Source organism: Neodiprion virginianus, chromosome 5, assembly GCF_021901495.1.
Source record: "Neodiprion virginianus isolate iyNeoVirg1 chromosome 5, iyNeoVirg1.1, whole genome shotgun sequence".
Taxonomy (NCBI): Eukaryota; Metazoa; Arthropoda; class Insecta; order Hymenoptera; family Diprionidae; genus Neodiprion; species Neodiprion virginianus.
Genome location: NC_060881.1, coordinates 3,713,514 through 3,732,378, shown reverse-complemented (window position 1 = coordinate 3,732,378; position 18,865 = coordinate 3,713,514). Strand labels below are relative to the sequence as shown.

Genomic DNA, 18,865 nt, shown 5'->3' with positions numbered 1-18,865 from the left:
AAATACACTATTTTGATAGGAGATTCTGCATACTTGTTCGAAGACCTTAACTTCGAATTTCCGAATATCTTTCTATTATTGCTATAGGCGCTCGAAAATCTGGTACTTATTTAACAATGTGTAACAAATTTTAATCAGTAATTATATTTTATCTGAGCTAATAAACATATGTCATATAATGATACAGTGATATTTTCACGTATGTATGCCAAATTACATTAATAGATGTATTTAGATGGTGAATTACATACAGATTCTGTTGATTCTTTACTTCAGGTTGCTGCACTTATTTACCCGAAACTTGTCACGTTGTTTCTTCTTCTTTTTTTTTTTTTAAATGAAAATAATGAACGTTATCCGTTTGTAAACAAGTCAAAACTTGTTTAGTAAATAATACCTACTTAGACCTTATTATGAAACTTAATATAAAATAGTATAACAGTTTTTTACGTTTACGAAAAAACTTGATTTATTATCACACAGGATTACGCCTAGAATCGCTGTTTTAATTGAGAAGTTAAGTATATTGCATGACGTAATTTTTTAAATAATAATTATTCTCAATTTTGTCACGATCAAACGTAAAATCTTTCACATAGTAAAACTCAGCACCATTATTTATAATAATAATTATTACACTTCTTTGTCATGGTTAATCAGTAGATACAAACTTATGTGCAATGTATCCGGCACAGCGAGGTAACTCAAATACCATTGTTTTGATTTCGAACGAGTATTAAAAAAATTAAATGCATATTCTCTTTGTTACATTAATGTCAATGTACGAACACGTCAGTTTATAATAATATTTTCAGTGGATAATTTGAATACGAATACGTTGATACATGTTTTTACTTGTGTGTAGATTTAAATGTAGTTAAAGATTAGCTTCTAGCCGCTTACTTTTATGCCCCGGTGTGCTTAAGTGAAAACGAAGCATTGGAATGTCTGTTATATCTACCTCGCACAACTTGCATCGGATGTCATGAGGCTGTTTCTTGAACTGATCCCTAAAATTGTATGTTTTTTTCAATTATTTTAGTCATTTTTATTCATACAATAGTCGACGTTGTTAGGAGCACTTACCAGTCAGCGATAGATCGCAATTCCTGTAAGTGGGAAACCATTTCCTCGTACCCTTCAGGTACTGGTTCCAAATCCAATGCATGGTGTAATTTGAAAATGGTACTAGTCGGTGATCCCACATTCTTTGGTTCCAGAATTATGTTAGGATTGTTTGAATTCCACTTTAGGGAATTCAACGCATTCTGTACTTCGATGGACTTTCGTTTCTTACAAATTAGGTCAAATAAAGTCTCCTTTGTTTTTCTTTGGCATAAAGCCACGTCACTTGAATCACTTTCACATAACTCAATGTGTATACCCATGTTCATCCAGTGACGTAATCTGTTTATCTGTATGGAAAATATTCGTGGATTACCTATTTGATGAAATGATTTTTCGAAAAGAAACACAAAAAAGCAACCATACGTTTTGTAAATCGTCTAACGAAATCTCAACATCGAAAACTACGTTCATGTCATGGTCTGGAAACAGACTTCTGTTAGTTTCCGGATCAAAACCAAGTCCGCAGAGAGCTCCGATATACCGGGAGCCACTTTCCGTTCTTCGCAACTCAATAGTTGGGGCAAAAATAAGTGCCATTAAACTGGGCAATCCATGAATGTTGGGCATCAGAGTTGTATTTCGAAGGTTCAGTCTTTCCCCGCTAACGGATTGTCCAACTGTTCCGGCAATTAATAATCTTTCGTGATAATCAGCTGGATCTGTATCTAGCAGTACAGAATTCACAGAATTTGGTTCAATGTTTATTTTTTTAGCTCTTCCTGCCGATACTAGGTTGATCAGATCCATCTCAAGTGGGGAATACGGGCCTCTAAGTTTCACTGTATCATAACAATTAGACATAGATATATGTTCTGAGTACTTTGGGATTTGGTAATTACTCTCGTACTGCTGTTGCTCATGATATTCTTGCTGTTCAGTGTTCATATCTTCCTGTTGGGATCGCGCTACGTTGTTGGATCTCGAAAGGTAACTTTCTTCTTTGAACTCTGCAAAACCCTGTTTGATCAGCCATTGGTTTATGTCAATCTTTTCATTATTGAGATCGACGCGATAGAGTTTTATTGCTACAACACTATGGACGACTGAGTATATTTCTCCATATAGCTTGATATCTCCCGATAGTATCGTTTCGAATTTTTCATACGCTGCATTCGACCACTTTCCTTCTAAATTGCGCAACATGGAAGGCTGCAAATTCGACAAAACGCATTTAAACGCCTGGCTGGGAATCTGGTGAAGTTCACTGTCTTCTGGTACCAGTGTTAGGTCGCGTAGATGAATTTTGTTCGTGTTCCCATAGTCGATATAAAATATGTGAACTAGAATATCTTGGGGTATTTGTTCATAGCTCAAAACTGTTGCTCTGTAGTAGTTCACCGAATCCTGATCCTCGAAAGGAGCGATTACAAGTGAGCCAATGGGCAGCTTTTCATTTGAGCAGTTTTTGGAAGTTTTTTTTATCACGTTAACAAGCTCTTTGATCTTTTGCAAATTACTCCACGTGTCCTCATCTCTTATTTGGGCCCAGAAGCATCCAGGAGCTTCAATCTGTTCAACGAATTGCAGTTAATGATTACAAACTTCATAAGAATAACAATAGCAATATATAAACACAGAAATGAATAAACCACCAACATACTCACATATGCAATAACGAGAGGAATGTAGGAAACATCGAGACTGGGTAAAATTGGACTGTATGCAGGTCGCATGAAAACTTTTTTTTGTGGTTCATTCTTGCGAGTCATAGACGTAACGTTTACAGTCGGTATTCCGAGTTCCTCTGCTTTTTTAACAGCGGTTGCCCGGTCGAATAATCGTATAAGTATGGGCATGTCGCTCTGTCGCATTTTTATAGCCTTGTAAACAGAAAGAGAAATTTTCCCTGGTGCTTTGGGTTGTGATTGGTGACTGCCAGATTCATAGCTTTTGTTAAACTGTAAATAAACACGACTGGAACCGTCGAAAGAGACACGAATTTGCGCATCTGGCGAATTCTGACAATCTTTAAACACTTGTTGGAATTGTTTAGCATATAAAAGGCCTGGTTGCTGTGTAGGCCAGCCTTGCAGGTAGACAGAATTTGTCGGGTCGTTTCCTCCGACCAGTCTGACAGCCATACATTCGTCAACTTCGCCGCGCTGCAGTCTCCGTACAAAATAATGAGGATAAAATGCACCGGCTATTACAATTTTCAACACTAAAGGTTTTTCGACCTCTGTGTACCGCACTCTGTTGGTACCGACCGTTTCCGTGATCCCCATCTTCGATAATCTCTTCTCAATATCTTGTATCATGGCGTCCACTTCGCGCAGCACTCTGATCTGGATAAAATGTCTTAGAGCCCAAGATTTTTCGGCAGCCTTAGTGGACAATTGGCCTCTAACCTTTTCTCGAATCCATACATTGTAAGCATTTAAGTAAGCTATGCTGTCGCTGCACGAACTATCTGCCCAAGTGAGCTTAGCGTTGTAGGCTTTTAGCTTTTCTCTAAACGGAGTACTGAACATGCTCTTTACTGACATACTCGCACCTATTATAATTGCCTCTTTTAGGACGCTGAAAACATGTCCAAGTACGAACAGTTTCGCTATATGAATGCTGACGGGAAGTCGGGCCATTATTCTACCCAGATCGGTTAAGTAACCGTCGTATTTACTATCGAAGTTCATATCCTCAATGTCTATCAACCCACCGACCTCCTTGAGTAATAAGACGGTGCGTTCTAAGTTGCTGAGATCTGGTGGATCTAAAGACAGGGCCAAGATTGCTTTCGGCTCACCCATATCCAATAATTTGGCACTTAAAATTAAATTCTCAAGAGGTGCTCTCAACATTTCCGGGTCACCCTCTTCAGGTAATACACTCTGAAAAATCACAAAGATACGACTTTACATCGAAATTTTAGATCATGTTGTTGATTCTCAAGAGTTTGAACTGCAGTACTAACCATGTAAAAGTTCTCAGGTACCATTCTATAGACTCGTCCATTCATTACACGGCCTGCACGACCGGCACGTTGGTTACAATTTGCTTTGCTAGCCCAGGTCATTTCGAGGCATTGAAAATTTGTGTTTGGATCGGTTACGAGTACTTTTGTGAGACAAAAATCGATGACTGGAAAATAATTAAAAATTTTACGCATTCAGCATCGATGGCATTAATATTTTTTTGTTGAAGCTCTTACCGTATTTGACGTCAGGAACGGTTATACTGCTTTCGGAAATGTTGGTGGACAGTATTATTCGACGGTAACCTGTTGGTGGCATTTCAAATATCCTTTGCTGTTCCTCATTTGTTATGGACGAATGCATCACAACCACATCCCAGCAGTAGCTTTCATGTTCAGGGTCAGTTAGAAGACTGAACATTTCCTCAATTTCAAATATTCCTGGTAAAAACACTAGTACAACGCTGCGGTTGGTGTCTTTTTTTTCAAAGTTGCTTCCCGCCTCCTGCCTGTCTATCGTGTCGAAAACCATTATCAGGTTCAAACAAAGTTTCATCATCTTGGGTGTTACTGTGGGGTCCGCAGCTAAAACTTCCGGCAGCTGTAAGAAGAAGAAAGAATGTAGTATGTGAAATAGGGCAAAGTAGATATGAAAAAAAAAAAAATAACTGTAGTAGAATTGTTGTCTTACAGCTCCCAACTGTTCAAGTTGACCCAAGTAAAAGTGGTGAATATTGAATTGACGTTTCTTTTCAATGTCAATAACAGGGGCTGGTTCGAGTTTGTTTCCAATAGGTATTGAAAAGTAGCTGGAGAATTTGTCAACCTTGAACGTGGCGGACATAAGGATAATTTTGACCGAATGTGAATTCAGTCTTGACAATTTACGAACTACTAACAAAAGGAAATCCATATCTTGATCCCGCTCGTGAACTTCATCAAGTATAATATGAGTGTAATCCATCATATGCTTAGTGTTTATCAACTTTTGAAGAAGAACTCCTGTTGTGCAGTAAGTCAATCTGGTATCTTGCGAAGTATTGTTCACCATCCCAACCTGATATCCTACCAATGTTCCAACTGGCCACTGTCTCTCTTTGCTTACTCGTTTAGCAATGCTGATGGCAGCTATTCTTCTTGGCTGAGTAACTGTTGGTAAAATTGTATTGAGAGTATTAGCTTCAGCTATTTTTAAACCTGCAGTTGATGTTAAACAATTATTCTCGTCCAGGAACATTATTTTCGAATGGATCATTCAATGTCGAAAGAGTATGTTCGCTTGGAAACTAGTCAAAATTGTTGGTAAAATATTTTTCAGTGATAAATAATAAGGAAAAAATAATGTATTGGTGAAGAAAGTAACTTTCATCGCCGATTTGTATTAAATCTCTTCCAAACCATGTTAGTTAATTCGGCAGCAGGACCGTCTTTGTGTTAACCAGATGTCAAATTATTAGCTTAAAAACGATCTGCTACATTTTAACTTACCAATGATGTTGCAATGTACTTTTTTGTCGAAGCAAGAATTCAAGATGAACTGAGGAACTTGTGTTGTCTTTCCGCAGCCTGTATGTCCCTGTATTACAACGCATTGATTAGTTTCGATCATCGAAACAATACGATCCTTCATTGACATTATAGCAAGATTAGATTTCGGCCGATAAGCAAAGTTGAAAGTTTCGTAAATTTTTGTAAGCTCTGCGACATTGATGTCGCGGATATTTGGTATGGTGCCTTGGGAAACGAGATCACAAACAGAGGTTCCGAAGTCGTGTCCCATTGCACGCCCTTGTGCCACCATCTGAAAAATCGAAAAAAGTTGTCTGAAATTGAAGTTACTAATAAAAATTGATTTGTGATACTAGTACAGATTGACTTGTGTAGATAACATGGATAATAGTTAAATAATACCTGAATGAAATTTTTGTTCTCTTCTTCGACATATTGAGCAACGTAGTCCGTGCCAGTCGCAGTTGTATAAACCGAGTCATCATCCGAATCTTCCGACATTTTATTCACCATTTGGCTTGCTCCCTGTGCAATTGTTATCCGCTTTAAGGGTTTGCTGAGATCGAAGAAATCCATTGTGTTTTCTTTCTCTGAAACAAGAATTTAATAAAATTGCAATTTGTTCCAAGATGTCAGTTTTGAGAATGTACAGTTTTTTTCCAAGTGATTTATAATCCGTTGTCTTTATTCACTCATAAAGAGATGTGTATTTTTTTTTTGTATTCTCAACTAAGAAATCACATTGTTACATGAATATCCTGGCTAACCTATTGTTAAACTCACAGTGAGCATCAACGTTTCAGAGGAAAGCTTAACGATAATTTGCGGCAAATCGTAATCTTGAAGACCGCGTGGTCTTTTATTTGATTGACGGGATTGATTTACATGCTTCTATTTTCGTAACTGAATGAGCTGAACGAAATTAAGAAAAAAGAAACAATGTATTGAAAAAAATTACCAGGCTCGATTAATGCGTGACACAAAGTTTAAATATAGATTACATTTTCTTCCGCATTAATCTTGACGGTTGGAGAAATGATGCTCTCACTTCAAACCTTTCAGCCTCGATGCGGCGTCCAGCAAAGCGAGCTGCGACCCGAATGACTCTTCTATGTAAAAAGTCAGTACAAGAGTACAAGTACAGTTCTAGGTGAACACATAGGTAAACAAAACAGCCTCCCTTACGGTCTGCCTACAATGATCAACGCTACATTTCTAGTACAAGTTCACCGAACACTGCTGCAAAAACATGTTCGTAGCTGGCGCCATCTCTTTAATTATTGTTTGACCAATTTGCATTCAAACACCACTGATATTGATTGAAAATGTATATTGCAAAGCTTTTTAGTGATAACTGTTTAAGAGTAATTTCATATGTGTAATGGTAATAACTTACTGATCAGATTTCCGAACATGAGACTCTGCGCAAAACAACCAGGGTAATGTAGAAGTGATTTGCTGCTTGGTTTACTTCAGACTGGGCCTTACTGCATGCATTTCAGTTCATAGGTAACGGATAAGTGCCTTGGAGTTACATACCGTTATAAGATTTCCCTCGGTTTATAATCGGTAGAAATTGCAGGGGTTTATTACTTGCAAGACATGCAAACTTGTATACCTTGCTGTTGTGGGGGTTGTACAATTGCAGGGGTAGGTTAATGGCAAAAAGACGGACGGGGTGAAGTGAATTTTCGAACTCATTTTTATGAAAAATAACGTATCCCGCGTTTCAAATTAATTTCCATTTTGTGGCCAATTGAATATTAACACTGCGAATAAGAAAAGAGGTGAAAAAATAATTAAGGGTTCAACATTAAGAATGAACAACTAAAAATTACTGCGGATGGTGATTTAGTTTTATATAGGAGTATTTAGTTTTAAATTGATGTGAAAGTAGTATAAACACTTGGTATTCGTGACTTTTATGTCAACATTTTATATTTTGTGGTAAATAGACATTAAAATATATTAATATGATAATATATCCCGTTACAGCATGCATTTTTTCGTATGCTTTCACTGTCACCCACACTTGGTTTTGGATTATTTATTTATTTTTGCTTGCTGTGGTTGTTATTTTTCACAGCGTAACGTAGAATTGTGACGGCAATCACAGTTGTTATGTGTGCGCATTACTATACATGTTATAAACCACATACAACAATCTAATAAATCACATAGCCGTCGAGAAATTAAAGATTTTATTTTATATGATTTGAAATTTTTCTTCATCGTTTGTTTCTATTTTTACAATGAAGCCTCGAAAATCAATTTCAAATCGTGAAGCCCATGCAGCTACAAAAAATATCTATACCGGGATTCGGTGAGTTAAAAAATAAATTTAAAGTCATAACGATAACCGTAATAACATCAATTAATTCCTTGATATGATTATCATAATGTATATTCTCACATCAGTATATACGATAAAAATTAATAGTGAATAGAATTACATAGTAAAGTGTTGTCTGCAATTCTATTCCAGAAACAATTATATCTATATAATATATAACTTAGTACTTAAGTAACGAATTTGATATGGGATCAACTCTGCATCGAGTACTTATATTGTTACATAATAAATTATTACTATAGTATGTATGCTGCCTTTACACAACGACCGTATTTCCAAGATTGTGTTGCTGTGTGTAAAATGTATGTTTTTTTTTCTTTTTCCACTTCATTTTTTGGTCAAGCTTTGGTATTATATAATTATATTCATATATATATATATATATATATATATATATATATATATATATATATATATATATATATATATATATATATATATATATATATATATATATATATATATATATATATATATATATATATATATATATATATATATATATATATATATATATATATATACTTTTTAAATTAATTATAGTTAATTTAATAAATCTACTAATGACTACATCTATACAAAATACGTTATACACCGCAGTTGCAGCGTTGCCAATTATTCTCATTATCCTTAAGATCCACGCGAACTTCATGTTCAGCTCATTCCCAATTTTTATAACGATCACGTTTTTGCGGTACGTTACATTATTTATATGTATATATATATATAGTAATAAATTATGAAACAAAGTATCATGTTATTTAACTCTTATACACATCTTCAAGTTAAGAACTTCCGATTAAAACACAAAAATTATTATTTTTTGTTTCCTCTGCTAATCCTTCCTAGATTATTTATAATTTATATCAATGGTGTGAGTACCAATGGCAGGATTAACGTGATGATTTAGGCAATGAATGTTCAATTAGAATGTTTTCGTTTTTTAAATCTTTACCACAATATTTTCATAGATCGCTAATTTTTTCTGACGCACAAAAGACGTTTCAGTATGGACTTCTGGATACGTATATCAAGGTGCTTGAGCGAATTGTAAAGCATTGTTGTTAAAAATGGTTTAGAAAGAATCTGTCATACTGTCAACACATATTTTTCGTAAATGGATGTATGACATTTGTCTGTAAAGTATTATACTAATCTGCCCTGCCGTACATTAGAATCCTTGTCATTACCAGGTGGATATGCACCATGAATTGATAAACATATAAGTATAATTATTATTTTATTTTATTTATTTAATTAACAAAAAATACGATATTGACTAGAATCAAGAATTTTGTTATTATTGTAAGCATAATAACATTTTTTGGACTGTGTAACGTTCCACCGGTCTTCAATTTATGAATACATACAGCAAGTTTGTTAAAATTTATTATGAAAAAAATATTAAACGCTGCAGCAGTTGTTCAAATTGCAATTTCGCAAATTATTCTCCTTTACAGTGGCAGTTGTTTAAAGATCTCACTTTCTCCCCATCTGCAATTCTTTTCTTCGAGCTGGTCAATTACTATTCGTTCTGTGCCATTGCTACGTTCGCCAATCTATTTCCTGTAGCTATAGTGTGCATTACTAAATTGATAATGACAATGCCTAGTGTATTGAATTAGGGGAGACAAGGTCAAAGAGAAAATAACTTTTCACACAGTTCAGCATCATCAATTATTCGGAATAAAAATGTTTTTTTTCGTTCATTTATTCATTTCATTGTGTGAATTCGAGTGTGGTAGAAAAATTGATAGGCAAGAATAATAAAAAAAAAAAAAAACAAATAAATAAATAAAAAAGTCATGCCACTTCACTTTGCTCATGTCTCCCATTTCTTCAATAACATTTCTTTTCCACAAATGTGCCGTATTGTTCCGACTGTAAGCCGACCCCCAATTTTGAGACAGTATTTCGGGGTGTTTTATTTTAAGACGAGGACGATTTTGCCGGGTGCTGGCAACAAAAAAGCCCCTCGGCTTATATTCGGAACAATACGGTATCTAGACATATATCAGAACCATCCTCGCGGTTGGATGATCTCTATTTATGCGAGACATCCTTGGTATTCTGGTCAGTATCTGCATCAAGATCAGGACTGTTATGACCCTTGCCACCATCCTCAGCGGGAATTGCTGACGTTTCTAATTTGTTTGAAGAGTTTGATGTACCTCCCGATGCAAACCGAGAGGCTAACGTCTCCGAAGCATCGTTAATCACATTCAGCTGTTTCTGGAACAACAAGTTTTTTTTCCATTCCTTAAAATTAAGTAACGTTGATGATTTTTTTTTTGAATTCTTTCTCATGGGGTATAATACACCCGTAAGAAACTCGAGCTTCATTTGTAGGCATAATAAATGAACTGCACGACGATTTGTATGTTCTCATCAATTTACGTGCATAGAATTTGAATCGTGTAGGAATTTTGGAGAATTATTTTAAGTAATTGTATACATGACAGATGTAAGTAAACCCTTCAGTTGAAGTGTGAAAAAGATACTGAATTTTTCTTGTCAATATTTAACTGTCATGCGTACCTATTGCAGAGGCTTTGTTCAATTAGAAAAATGTATTGCAGATTATGTATATCTATATATAGTTACTTTGACAGTAACTATACACGTAACCATATATTTTTTATTGTTATTGTGTATAAATTATCATTTTTCTACATATGATATTATTATATATTTCTATTAAATACCTCTGCACCGAAACTGTGATAAATGAAACAGAATATTCTAATGAGGATACCTGTGCAATTGCGAATGAATTAGCAGTCCGAATCACTTAAACTGATTGTGAGTTGTGCCGCATGTAAAAACCGGGAGTAAAGAACGCCTAAAGAAGAAACTGAGAAGTTTGAAGTGCTTCTTCTTTTTCTTCTTGGAACAATGGGAGAAACTGTACATATAATCTATTCTGCATGAATCTGGGTCCTAGTCACGTCGACGTAAAGTTTTCGCATATAATCGCTACAAAACAAAAAAAAAAAAAAAACTGAGCATAATTTACCACGGCAAGAAATTTTCCTGTAGAGTGCTTGAAACGTCTGGAGGGGAAAAAAGTTTACTTATCGTTATATTTGAATTGGATCTTTCATTATAATGTAATACTAACACATCAACGAAGTTCTGTTATTTACTGATTTCTTTGTCAAGTTTATTTAACTTAATTTTTCAAATCTGGTTCAATGTCAATTAAAGCTAACGATAAACAGTTTATTTCGTGATAAGATACTCACCTTAATCTTGTCGCGATTTTCATCATGCGACCAGGCGGTGTCCCTCCTCAGAGTTTCGAGTTGTTCCTCGAGTGGATCAGTGGCGTTTACTTTTCCAGTATCAACACCGACCTTGGAAGTAACGCCGTCCTTTTTCCATGTGTAAATAGGGGGGCCACCGGCTGCTCTGAGTTGACTCACAGGATGATCGGAGTCTAAAAGAGGCGGTGCGGCGTTTTGAGCGACGGGAGTTTCCTCGATGTCGTTTTTCCTCCATTGATTACCATTGTACTTCGGTGAAGTAACGGCAGAAACCGCGATGTACGCGTTATTCCGTGCCCTCGGCCCGTCGAGGGGAGCTCCTTGGCTTAAAATTGGGGTGGCGGTAACTCTGTGATAGGCGAACTGTTTCCACTTCGGCCAGCTTCCAGCGTCTCCCTGTTTCGAAAACTTACCCGGGAACTCTGGGTTCCATCTTTGTCTGTTCGGTTCGCCGTACGAGTCGACGGTCTTCAGATTATACGGCTTCCAGGTCGACTGATCCGCTGGCATCACCCATGCACCGACCGATTGAATCTTCGGAGACATGGCCGCTTTCGGCGACCACCCTTCCACCGCTTCGACACCTGTCGTCGCCGCCTCTTTTTTCAGTTCCTTACCTTTTCCCTTGTACTTCATTCCCGATGGACCGTTGCTTTTCTGCAGTTGCACTGTTGAAAAATAAGGATACACATTGATTGTTTAATATTATACTTTCGGGAGTCGATCATTTGTACAACGGATAAGTCGTCGTTGATTGTCTTAATTTTTATCGTTGTTTACATAATCCACATGAATTACGCGTGTGTAAATTTTTTATCCGCTTTTTAATCGCACCCTAATACGTCAAATCGAAATAAACTCACTTGTAAAAACATTGTATTTGCTATTAATTATTAGAGACTATCAATAATTAAGCCGCGCAATGTTTCATCATAATATTGACAATTACAAGTTACCCGAGTACTCCAGCGAAGCTGAGCGCGACTAAACCGAAAATACAAACTGTAATTCAGGAAGATTTGAAACCAGTCGACAATAGGAACAAATACAAGACAAAAAAGTAAAGGAAAACGAAACAAACTCTGTCAACATCAAATAAACGAACAGTAATAAATTCACCAACTTACGCAAATCGCTTCCAACATTGTGAGTCTCGAGTTGAGTTTTCGCGTCTTGATCGAGCCCAAGTTTCCTAACCAAGGCGGCATTGGGATTATAAGATTTTCCATTAGCATCTTTGGGCCATGGTTTGGTATCCGCGAGTTTAAACGGCCACGTAGCAGGATCAGAGGTAAGGCTATTCCAGGTCTTGACGGTGATTTTCGGGTCGGGAGTACCGGCCGATTCGTCGTTGCCCTTGGTCTGAGATGCGGAGACCGCTTCCTCCCAGGGCGCGGGATTCTTTGGCGGTTCCCATGGAGCAGGGCGTCTTTCCCAAGCGGTATTTCTGGAAGACCAGTATTCCCTGGGCTCGAATTTGTAGTTTCGCCACTGTTCCGGATCCTCGGCTTTCCAACTCGGCCGTCCGTACTTGTATCTAGAATCCCGCCAGCTCGCGCTTGCCGCGTATTCCCGACCTGGCGGCCGATACTCGCGATTTTGGGCATAGCTCTGAACGGGGCCGAATTCGTCACCTGCCGAGGTCATGTGGCCCCGGGAATAAAGCTGGGCAGCGTAGCTGCCGAGACCCAGCCGACGATCCTGTGGCGGATCGTAGCCTCGAACCCGAGCCGGGTCCCGATTTCCAGTTCGGAAACCGGCGACGCTTTCCGTCGACGGTTCTCGACTCGATGATATTCCACCCTGGTGGGTGCTCACCTTCCCGTAATGAACTCGACGCGGCTCCGTGTACTCGCGCGAAGACTCCAACATCAGCGCCTGACGCTCGGTGTTCAACGCCTTGTGCTCGTCCAGCTGCTTTCGCACCCCTAACTGATCGACGAAGTCGCGACCTCCTCCTACAAGCGACACTTTTCTCGGTCCCGACGGCGCCGTGAGACGCACCTTAGCCACTTCCGGATCGTCCTGAAGAGTGAAAAACGTGAAGCTGAAGTTTGTAGTTTTGATGTTACAATGCATTTTTCCTTGGGAGAAATCCTTATTTCTTAACTTAATTGTGATTATCTGCTATTCGGGAGACCGTAATTGAATCAAAACATAGGTATGCTTGTGATTTGAATAAATCAACTCCTTTCAAGTCATTTCAAATTTGCGAAATAGCGTTTGTTTTCTTATTCAATGTACCTATTTCGTAACGTTAATACGTTACCAACTTCAAAATCACGTTGAAACACAAATTTACTGTTCTTACGAGGTTCCACGTTTGCTATCTGAGGTATTATTTATGATCTCCGACAATTATTAGCAGTTTAGCCCGAATGTTTTCTTTGCATATAGTTATTCTAATTGAAAAATCTTGCAAATAATTCGCAAATCGGCAATATTGTCAAATATCACGCATTTTCAATGAATTTTTACAAAAAATTGTTATTTTGCGACTTCGGGATTGTTCGTAAAATTCATTAACCATAATAAAGCAAAACATAGACTATAATATTTCGCAAATTCAGCACCTCCAAACTTCTCCCCCACTTGAAAAACAGTGATTTTCATCCAGTGTTTCGCTAATTAAACCTTGTAAAATACGAGCAACGACATGATTGTAAGAAATGACAGATTTCCACAAATGGTTTCATGGCAAATCATCCTTCAAAACCGTTATAGAAATGATATACCTGCAAATCTTGGGCCCACGGAGGACCGAATAGTCTTTCGGCAACCAATCGCCACTTCATCGGTGTGGTTATAAGCCAGGGTGCTTCAGTGGTCGTGAGCAATGGTATGGTGGTCGGCAGGCTGGTGGTAGTTGTAGAAAATCTGTGGTGTCTCTGCTTCTTCTTCTTTTTCTTTAGCTTAGGCTTTTTACGGGGTTTTTTCGGTGTCGTTGAAACCGGGGACGTAGTAGTCGGCGTCACAGTCGTCGCAGCCGACGAGTTCAGATTAAAAGCTCTTTTTCTCGCCTCGAGCGCTTGCCGCGAAAGCTCCAAGCCACCCTCGACGTCCACTGAAAACGTCGTTTCATACTTTCAACACCATCGTGCTGTATCAATCAAAGCTTGATATATGTTTAAAGTATCACAAAAATACGAGAACTGTGTTGTTGTTGAGAAAATTTCAAGTTCACATGGAAAGATGCGCTGCATTATTATTCTACTTCCAAATTTCATACATCGAATATCTCATACCCGGGTTGTATAAGGAGCGGATCGATCAATCAATCATGCGGACTTACTGAGAAGTCGATGAACTCGTTTCCATCGACGAGGGTTTTCGGCAAGCTTCACCAGCAGTTCGAGCAAACTTTCGGCCAGGGCGCCTTCTTGGGCCTAAAGGATTAGAGAGGTGAAAAACATTGCATGATTTAACGGATTACTATTGACAGTGGTATACATTATGCATCCAATAATATTCCACCGTGGATAGAAGAAAAAAAAAAAACGAACAAACAACATGGTTACCAAAGTTTAACGGTTATAATAGAATTGGAAAAAAAAACAACTAGCTGATGTATCGAAAGAAAAAAGAAAAGAACAATTAAACTCAACTGTAATTCCATACTAGTCCTGCTCTTTGATAATACCACCTACTGATTTTAGTACGTATAACAAGGGCTGAAAAACTGCCGGAATTTAGCAGGGATCGTTAGATGTTGATTAATCAGAGGCGATAACGCTTCTAGTGTAAAGTAATAGGCAGCTAATTGGCAATTCATTCATATTCCCGATAGCTCTCTCTATTATATCTCCAGTGTGTATCGTATCGTATCGTATCGTATGTTAAGCTACCATAGCTGTCTGCCCTATTATTATTATACCAATCGACGATTCAATAGCTGCGTGCAAGGCACGATTGGTAATTGATTAACCAGATTGCTGAAAGATTTATACAGGCTTAGGTATAAAATGATAGCTCCTCTAGATAAAAAATGTTCAACAATTATACATAATAAGAAGAGGAAAAAAAACAACAATATTTTCACTTTTCATTCACGGAAAAATTGCGCTGAACGATCAATCGCACGATACTGAAAAGGAAATAAGTCATTATTTTAAACACCAAAAACAATAATTAGGAATAAGAAAATAAACCGACTGCAATATAAATGATCAAAATTTTTCGATACTGGATTTGAATTACGATAGCATGACACGTTTATTTATAAGAACTGTATAAGTTATAAACGAAAATAAATGATTAAAATACTAGTTGCAATTCTTTTATTTTTCACTCTTCCGTTATAACAGCAGAACGTCGCGTTATTTCGCACGCTGCGCACGCTAACGAGACGTGAAATTGCGGAAGGAAGAGAGTGATATATTTTTTTGCTGCATTCGCAGAACATTCGGAATGACGATGATTATTATCATATTACATACAGGTGTACATATATAATATATAAGGGGGGAAATATACGCAGAGCAGCATCAGCACTTTAGAGAAAATACTCGCTGAGACGGCGCGTAGCTTTTGCAGCTCTGTAAATCAATTTTCTCCCGAATTTTCCGAATTATTTTAACACCCCTCGACACCCCTACATATATACGTATATATATATATATGTGTCTGTATACATACACGCATAAAATACTGTTAACGATGAAAGCCTTTCAATTAATTCATATCTCGACTCGATATTCAAATATACGAGACATGGAAATAATGTTATTTTATTATTCAACCGACAAAATTTATAAGGCACTTTTTTTTCATATTAATACTCTACCGCAGGTGTTCTCGATTTCCTACCGAACTTTTTACCCGCCCGTCCGACAATTGATTAAAGATTCGAATTTATTATCATAACTTGTGTTTGAAAATAAATTGCTTAAAGTAAAAACGTTTCGATTCGTTCGATACTCACTCCAAGCTCTTGAAGCTTCTGCTGTTGTTCCTGATCCGCATCGTATTCAGCCCTCAAATAAGCCTCCAAATCGCGAAGAACAGCTTCCTGCCTCTTGTCCAATTTCCTTGGGTCCTCAAGCTTCGCGGGATCAAAGTTACCGACTTTAAAATCGGTTGGCTTATCGGCGTCCAAATTTTCGTCCATGTAATCTTCAAGTTCCGGTTCCATGAACTCCTCTTCGTCAACATCACTAACACCGGATGACTGGAAGGCAGAAAACATGATAAAATGTCAAAATTGCGTTCCATCCTTTGATCGTAATTTGCTAATTCTCCCCTTTTCGTTTAACAACATTTCGATTCCCCGATGCAAAGGTCATTGTCATCGTTGTTGCAGAAATGAAGCAGAATTAGCGTTCACCTCACAAGTCAAGATACTCGCAGTTTTATCATCCCGGGATTCCTTCGCCTGTCCCATCGAATTCTGCTTGACCTCATCATTTAGCCCCTCGAGTGTCTCCTTTGTGCTGAATCTCTTCTCAACTGCACTGGAATCATTCCGTGTTTTGATCTCCTTCTGGGTGCTCAGTTCCTTTTTTACCGTCGGTACTCGTTTCATCTTCACACTTTCATCCTTGTCCTCCTTCCCTTCATTCTTGCCACCGACTCTGAAGTGATTCGTCCCTTTGTACTTTAGGAGTTCGGTCACCTTAAAAAGAAGATAAAGAATAAGAATAAAAATATCAAGAACGAGGATTAAAACATTCAGGGATTGACAATTCTTGTCTTTGAGGTTCTTTTACTCATACATCAAAAAACAGCATAATCAAAACAACGGATTTGTTAGATCGGACCGAACCATCGACCGAGTTCTGTGGAATATTCGAACCGCAAATCAGTGTTTTCTTTTTTCTCTTTCGTAATCCAAGATGGCCACAAATTTTTGGAGATAAAAAATTCCATGACATTACCAGATTTCCCTAGTTTTCCCTAACATTTCCCTAGTTCTAGTAAGTTACTAAAATCTAAATCATTCAGCATAATAACACTACATTAGTTTCGAATTAAATTCGAATTTATTTTCTCAACGGAAAAAAAGTAAAATTGTTACTTCAAAAAATGATTTCTAATTCCCATGACAAAAAATCGATATTTTCAATTTTTTCGCCTAACTAAATTAAAAATCCCTAGACAATTCCAAGTTTTTTCACGACCCCTTTTAAATACCCTGAGATTTCTGGATTTTCCAGATGTGTCGGCACCCCGATAATCGGATAATCACCTCCTTGTCTTCCGATTCTGTACCATCGAGAATGGCTTCGTTCGAAGTTTCGCTCTCGTCGGATCCGCTTTCGACGCTTTTCTCCCTCGAGTCAAAATCCTTCTTGGCCGTATCGAGCCGGAGAGGAAGATCCGGACTCCCGGAAGGCGAAGACTGACCGTTTCCGCTGCGATTCTTCGTCCCCGGATGTTGATCGTCGCGTCGCGACATAGCTTCGTGTGATTCAGCGAGAGCCTTCAATTCCTCGGTATATTCGTTGACCTCGTCCTCTTCCTCGCCTTCGTACTCCTCGGCCTCATCTCCACCCAGGGTTTCATCCTCGTCTTCATCGTCGCCGATTCCCTCCTCCACCTCCATCTCTTTCCTCTCCCTCGATTCCTCGATCGGTTTTACTTCCGGCAGCGTTTTGTTAGAATAAACGATCCCCGCTGAATCCTGCAAGCAATTGACGAATAAGAATTTTTCGCTTATTATCGTGATAAAAACTCCGGAGGTGATTTCTTTATTTTTTTTAACATTTCCCATCACGCTGGTTGTTCGACCGATCAGTTTGTTACATCATCCAAGTAAAACAGCACTGATATTCGATATTCACTCACCAATATTCTCAGACTCGATACCGCTGCCAATTTATCCTCTCCGTCTGCTGAAACAAAAAGAGTTTTGCCGTTTTATTCGAAGATACAATTGCGAGAAAGATTATTTTACGTACTCGTCGAATTTATCCCTAACACTTCTATCTATTTATTTATTCACTTGCTACTTCTTTGAATCGAGTCACGGACTGAAATTTCTGTGAAATAATTTATCTGTACGTTGTAATATAACGTAAAATTTCAATGCGACATCGACATTTGTTTTTTTTTCCAGGTGTTCCGAGAAGTTATTACACTTGAATGTATGCTCGCTAATTGAAATTACTCGAGGCTTTTGATGTATGTAAATTGATAAGACGTGTAAGCTCGTACCCGTCTCTTCAACGAGTGACTCTAATTTCGCATACCTTTAGAGAAAAGTTTCTAATTGTAAGCAAAACTTCGTCATCAACGTCTTTACACACACACACACACACACACACACACATATATATATATATATATATATATATATATATATATATATATATATATATATACCGTATGTATAATAAATGTTGTATAATAATTGATCGTAAATGGATAATAATGATCGAATTATTGTACTCATAAGTTCAGATATGTATAATACGAAAGTTAAAATATTGATAAACGAAGAAAATACAGACTATAATGATTTATAAATATATGCAAAGTATTCTGTATTCAGTACGTATGTACGTGTTTTACGTAAATAATAAGTTTTTGGGGTCACTGATTACGAATCTGAAATCAGATTTTGAAAATTCAGTATGACGAATCCAATCAGCGACTCCGAAAACCCCTGCATTGAGTTTTTTTTAACCGTATTCGATCATATTTGAAATTTTCGTCCGCCATATTGGACCCGCCATTTTGAACATTTCAAATCCGATTTCA

The 18,865-nt window shown here is 37.5% G+C and overlaps 2 protein-coding genes across 6 annotated transcripts in view; both read right to left on the bottom strand.

Annotated features, from left to right (window-relative positions):
- Positions 1–257: 257 nt before the first annotated feature.
- Positions 258–6,902, bottom strand: LOC124304963 (probable ATP-dependent RNA helicase spindle-E). Of its 2 annotated transcripts, none has more exons than XM_046763800.1 (10): positions 6,550–6,902; positions 5,951–6,138; positions 5,528–5,840; positions 4,731–5,188; positions 4,277–4,640; positions 4,040–4,206; positions 2,733–3,956; positions 1,492–2,637; positions 1,087–1,415; positions 258–1,010 (listed from the first exon to the last, which is right to left on the bottom strand). In XM_046763800.1, the coding sequence occupies exons 2-10, from the start codon at positions 6,122–6,124 to the stop codon at positions 878–880; spliced, it is 4,308 nt and encodes a 1,435-aa protein (XP_046619756.1). In that variant the 5' UTR covers positions 6,125–6,138; positions 6,550–6,902; the 3' UTR covers positions 258–877. The 2 variants fall into 2 exon arrangements, with proteins under 2 accessions (XP_046619756.1, XP_046619755.1); XM_046763799.1 differs by having other exon boundaries at positions 6,507–6,901.
- A 2,582-nt stretch (positions 6,903–9,484) lies between these two features.
- Positions 9,485–18,865, bottom strand: part of LOC124304964 (uncharacterized) — a 61,660-nt gene continuing 52,279 nt past the window's right edge. The window contains exons 2-10 of one of the 4 annotated variants that reach the window (XM_046763803.1): positions 17,951–17,997; positions 17,352–17,786; positions 16,491–16,778; positions 16,089–16,334; positions 14,460–14,553; positions 13,903–14,231; positions 12,295–13,192; positions 11,147–11,835; positions 9,485–10,127 (exon numbers count right to left, since the gene is read on the bottom strand). In XM_046763803.1, coding sequence (XP_046619759.1) covers positions 9,945–10,127; positions 11,147–11,835; positions 12,295–13,192; positions 13,903–14,231; positions 14,460–14,553; positions 16,089–16,334; positions 16,491–16,778; positions 17,352–17,786; positions 17,951–17,997 — 3,209 coding nt within the window. In that variant the 3' untranslated portion in view covers positions 9,485–9,944. Of the gene's footprint in view, positions 10,134–11,146; positions 11,836–12,294; positions 13,193–13,902; positions 14,232–14,459; positions 14,554–16,088; positions 16,335–16,490; positions 16,779–17,351; positions 17,787–17,950; positions 17,998–18,865 lie in introns of all 4 variants that reach the window. The other 3 variants (XM_046763804.1, XM_046763802.1, XM_046763801.1) reach the window with 3 other exon arrangements.

Coding starts and splice junctions, on each gene's coding strand:
- LOC124304963 (XM_046763800.1), bottom strand. CDS start 6,124: ATGGATTTCTTCGATCTCAGCAAACCCTTAAAGCGGATAACAATTGCA. Junction 5,841..5,950: donor AGAACAAAAATTTCATTCAG/GTATTATTTAAC, acceptor TCGATTTTTCAG/ATGGTGGCACAAGGGCGTGC. Junction 3,957..4,039: donor TACCTGAGAACTTTTACATG/GTTAGTACTGCA, acceptor GTGATTTTTCAG/AGTGTATTACCTGAAGAGGG.